Source organism: Homalodisca vitripennis, chromosome 1, assembly GCF_021130785.1.
Source record: "Homalodisca vitripennis isolate AUS2020 chromosome 1, UT_GWSS_2.1, whole genome shotgun sequence".
Lineage (NCBI taxonomy): Eukaryota > Metazoa > Arthropoda > Insecta > Hemiptera > Cicadellidae > Homalodisca > Homalodisca vitripennis.
In genome coordinates this window covers 222706547-222711823 of record NC_060207.1, presented here as the reverse complement: position 1 = coordinate 222711823, position 5277 = coordinate 222706547, and the positions used below count along the sequence as shown (strand labels likewise).

The 5277-nt window shown below is 35.5% G+C and overlaps 1 protein-coding gene across 1 annotated transcript; it reads left to right on the top strand.

Annotated features, from left to right (window-relative positions):
- The first annotated feature begins 2006 nt into the window (after positions 1-2006).
- On the top strand, positions 2007-4827 carry LOC124354988. The gene is made up of 2 exons (XM_046805840.1): positions 2007-2364; positions 4442-4827. Exons 1-2 carry the CDS (start codon positions 2154-2156, stop codon positions 4825-4827), a joined length of 597 nt encoding a protein of 198 aa, XP_046661796.1. The 5' UTR covers positions 2007-2153.
- The last annotated feature ends 450 nt before the right edge of the window (positions 4828-5277 follow it).

The window sequence follows — 5277 nt, the reverse complement described above, 5'->3', positions numbered from 1 at the left end:
CCATTACAGTTTCCTACATGCTTTTTCGAGGTAATATCACCTGATAATAACTTAAATTACCATCGCTTCTGGTAAATTATGGATTCAACTTCTGAAAAGACTTTAAATTAACAAGAAAAACATATATATTACGATTATTTTTTTAACCTTTCTGGCTACAAAACAGTCCAACCGTAAGAATCAAATTAATACGTGTAAGAATCAAAGCCGAAACATTGATGTAAGCCTAATAAATAAATCTCACTTTGATCATTTTCCGTTCACGTTACGCTCGGCTCGCTCGCTCCCTTTACCTTTGCAGCGGCTCTGAGTACCGGAGTTTTGTGTTTCATTCATTCGATGTATTTATAATTCCACGAGTATTCGAATATACAGTTTATTCATGTCGTGGATTTGAAAATTAATTCCAAATGAGTAAAGACCAATAAATTGTTTCAGCAAATTATAAAGACATCCAAATCAAACCTTTTAAAAAAACACGTGTTCATAGTTTAAAATAAATAATCTTATTCTGTAATTATAAAACCTCTTAGTCATTTTTCTTCAAAGGCCTTATGTGAAAGTGTATAACACCGAAAATGGACTTGCTACTTTGGGAAGTAACTTAGTCAGATAGGACCTTCACCATAGCGCAGAGGTAAGGCTCCGGGAATCTAACCGAGAGGTCTCGGGTTCGATTCCCAGAGAGGTATGTAAATATTTTCTAAGGGTGTTGTACCGTTTTCCCTCAAAAACGTTTAGTACAACTGGTTTAAATTCCGCAACTGAGAAAACGATTACAAAAAAGGGTGGTTCTATCTTGGTTTTAGTATTGGTGCCTAGCGTTTTTTGTTCTAGTCACTTATTATTAGGATCACTGGTTTGACGCTTTGCCGTTTCGAAGACAAACGTTAAATTAACGGTTTGCTTCATTGACATATGAGAGAATCAGTTTTTGGTACGAAAATGTGTTGGATTCAAAACTAAATGTTGAGCTTACCATTTACAAAAACACTTAATGTAATTTGTTTTAAGTACGTTCGCGTAAACTATAATTTGTCATCAAAATATAATCATAAAATCAAGAAATAAACGTTAATAAGTAATATGAATAATACAGGTATCATATATGGTTGAATCTTTTCTGTTTCCAAACGACAAGCTTTCCGGTTTTGAGAATCTATGTATTATTATACTATGTGCCAGATAATATTCATCTTTACATTTTATGTACTATAACATTATGAAAATATAAAAAACATAAAGCGTACTAAAATATGAAGTGCCTAATCTAGTTTTGTATATGAAATCTTGTGGAAGCCACAAAACTTTTATTATATTTTATATTAGTATTTTAGCCCTCTAATATAATCATAAGCTAGTTTACTCGTGGTATATTCTCTTTCACATTGTTGCCTTCAACATCTAAAGCACTCTGTATCAACGTCAGATATAACTTAGGATCTAAATAAATATAAAACAAGAATTCTCAAATAAATAATATAAAGGTAAGGAATGCATCATAAAACGTTGGAATTATAATAAACCAATGTACAACAAGCGGTGACTGCTGTTCAAGTATAATAAGTGAAGATCTAATTCACTTTGGCATGGATATTGTCCTGTCACTGTAACAGTAGCTTGGCCCCTGTCTCTGGAGATCTTTGCATTAGAGTAACATGACAGAGACTGTAAGTGACTGTTGTTTGTCAGGTAAAGTTACAATCATCTTCGAACGCTTTTTGTCGTATAGAATATACGCAAGAACTGTGTAAATTCAGCCTTCAGTCAAAACTTTTGTAAAATAATCAAGGTAGGACTTCAACGCACACATGTTTCGTAGCAGACTGCGATGAGGCTGCGTACAAAATGTAAAGTCTATAGCGACATGTATTACAATGTCAAGCGTTGAAACGTCATATGATTTTATTAAGCTTTTTACAAATTTATTTACTCTTAATTTTCTCATTGACATCATGGTTCCTCTAGATACCAATGTAAAAATTGTGACTAACACTCAGGCCTACCACACACGGGTCGACCGGTTTGCGACTATAGTTTCAAATCGGTTGCAGACGCAACTGTTTGTTGACCTTGGACGTGTGCTGGAGTGGGGATCAACACACGGGCTGACTAAACTGCAACCAGTTTGAAATCAGTTGCCGACTGGTCGCATGCGACCGTATTTTCTTGTCACCAAACAGTTGCGTTGCATAGTTTCACGTGTTTGTGAGTGCAAGATGGGTGATCAAGAGTTGAATTTAAAACTTGTAGCAGAGGTCGAAAAGTACGAAGTGTTGTATAATTACAAATTACCAGGATATTCTAGAAAGGATATAACTGACAAGGCTTGGCACGAGATTGGAGTAGCAATCAACATGACAGGTAATTGATAGCAGATATGTGCAGGGTGTCCCGTTGTGAAGTAGTGCCAGCCAAACGATATGGTTTTTCAGTCAAAATAAGCAAAAATGTTTACTGTTGATATCTCAAGACCTATCGTTATCATCGATAATTTGACAGTTTAAACCGTTTAAAATTAGAATTTTTTCATGACCACCATACTTTATCTGTACTATAGTATATGTGAGAAACTAAAATTCATGCGGTTGATAATACAGTCTTGAGAAAATAAAACATTTTTTACCGTTTCATAATGGCGGTAATGTAAAATATTTTACCCATTTAAAATATCATGGATTTTGGCCCTTTATTTATGAGACATTCTGTATTATAATTTTAAATGAAAATAAATTAATAATAAGCAGTTACAAAATCTATATATATAAAAATGAATGTTTGTGTGTTTGTCCTTTATGGAATCAGAAACTATTTGATTGATCATTATGAAAATTTGTATGTTTATGTATTTCTCCACGGAGAAGGTTTATGTGCTATGCCCATTGATGTAACTAGCCACCAGGCGTCACTGCAAGATAAAAGTTTTCAAAGCACCTGCACATTATAAACTGCAATTATGAGACAGTACGTATATTAAATAGCCAAACACTATTTGAAGGTACTAGGTTGTGATGTATATTTGTCTTTAAAATATATTTCTGGTTGAACTTAAAGCTTGAGTGTTAGAACACTTTAGAATAAAGTACATGTACGTGTACAATGGCTACAAACGTATACTTATGACATATTTTCTTGATCATGGCAACAAGGTAAACTATAAAACGGCGTTGGAAATATAGTTCACTTGAACCAGAAGTGCTCATACACGGGCAAAGCTTATGAAAAGCGTGCGAAGCCGCGGGAAAACAGCTAGTATAGTTATAATTTAATGTACAAAGTTTTATTGAAGTATGTTTTGACAGTTTACTTGAGTCCTTATAGGCTTGCAAAACCGACATCTTGCAATCAATGATGTTTCACTTGGAAGAATGATTTATTCTATAGCTTTTTCCCACTGCCAGGGCAGAGATGCTTGAGGAGAAATGAAGTAACTTGCCAAATATTGTCTCACAGTAACTGCCGAAGAGCGTTCAGTGATTGGATGCTGTCTTGGGCACGGTCCTTCAGCTATTTCCACTGTAGCCGGCGTATAGTCGATACCTTCTCTTTTACGTACGTAATTGTGTAGGATACAAGCGGCTTTTACGATGTCGATTACTGTTTCTGCATTGCGACATCTTATGGGACCATTTAACACTGCAAACTTTTCAGTAGCCATACCAAACGTGCATTCAATAGATTTTCTTCCTCGGCTTAATCTGTAGTTAAATATTCTTTTTACATCATTGAGTGATTTTCCATTGTATGGTCTCATTAAATTGCGTGCTAGTGGAAACGCTTCATCTGCCAAAAAGTAGTAAGGGAATGGTCTTTGTATGTCGTCGTATCGCAATGGGGTGGGTGGCGGAGTTTGAAAAGCACCATGGTTGAGCCAGTATCGCATGGCACTGACCTTGTAAACACCTCCATCGCTATTTCGTCCAGCATATCCTGGTTCTATCATAGTGAAAGCACCATCAGCATCACAGCATCCGAGTAAGGTTATTGAATTGAAACTTTTATAGTTAAAATTTTCTGAACCAGTATTTGGATATTTCTCAATGCGGATATGCTTTCCGTCTAACGCCCCAAGGCAATTTGGTAAGTTCCACAATGTCTCAAAACGTTCGGCAATTACTTTCCATTGGTCACCTATTGGTACCGGCATGTAAGTTGCTTGCAATGCATTCCAAATGATTTTCGTGGTTTCTTTAATAATGACTCCAACTGTACTCTCGCCTCTTGCAAAATATAAAGAGAGAGCGACTAATGAACATCCTGCAGCCAAATACCTGTAACAAACGCTTGAATGTAACAAGCATAATTACTGACGGGTTTTCATAAATTATATATAAATACTTAGTGTACTTATCACACGTACAATATTGTGCATTTCTACTTTATACTACAACTTACATCGGCCAACCGATTCAAGTTTTGCTATCCTTATTTTTCTTTTCAGCTGCGGAATGCAAAGAAAAGTGGCGTAATCTCCGGACAGTATTCATGCGAAAAATCAAACCTTCACCTTCGGGATCTGGCGCTAAGAAGAAGGCCTACTACCTGGCAGAGGCCATGCAGTTTTGTTTGCCGTTTGTAAGAACATCAGCTCCTCCTTCTACAGGAAATTTACCAGAGGTTCCTAACTGTAGCGACGTAAATACCGACGAAACTTTATTGGAATCACAAATATTGGATGATATTCCAGATGATCCTTCAATTGAATCACCGCACTCGCCGTCAATAGTACAGGATAATACTTCCCGGTCATCCCCAATCATACCAATACAACCTCATACCAGCTCACAGCAATCGTCCATTCCGAATGAAGGTAAAAAACGACTTTAAATTAACAAGAAAAACATATATATTACGATTATTTTTTTAACCTTTCTGGCTATGCAACAGTCCAACTGTAAGAATCAAATTAATACGTGATTCCGTACCGGTACTCGTGCCTAATAATAGAAATAACCGATTGAAAACAAATCATTCATTCGATTGTTTAATCAAGCAGATTTGATTGGTTAGAGTTCTTTCCATCGGTTGATTTTTTTTCATTTTAAGCTTTAGTGTATGACTGGAAGCAGTTCCAGTTGATTGATTTAGTTCTATCAGTTGTTTTATTCGGTGGGTAAATGAATGAAACCAGTCAACTTTATTATACCTTTGTTTTAGCTAAAATTACTCTAGACTGTTCAATAGGTGAATATTGTTCTCTGATTGTATTTTCAGTAAATGACCGAAATATTTTAGATTTTACTCCTTTATTCGGATTTCTGTCTTTAAAATAAATAA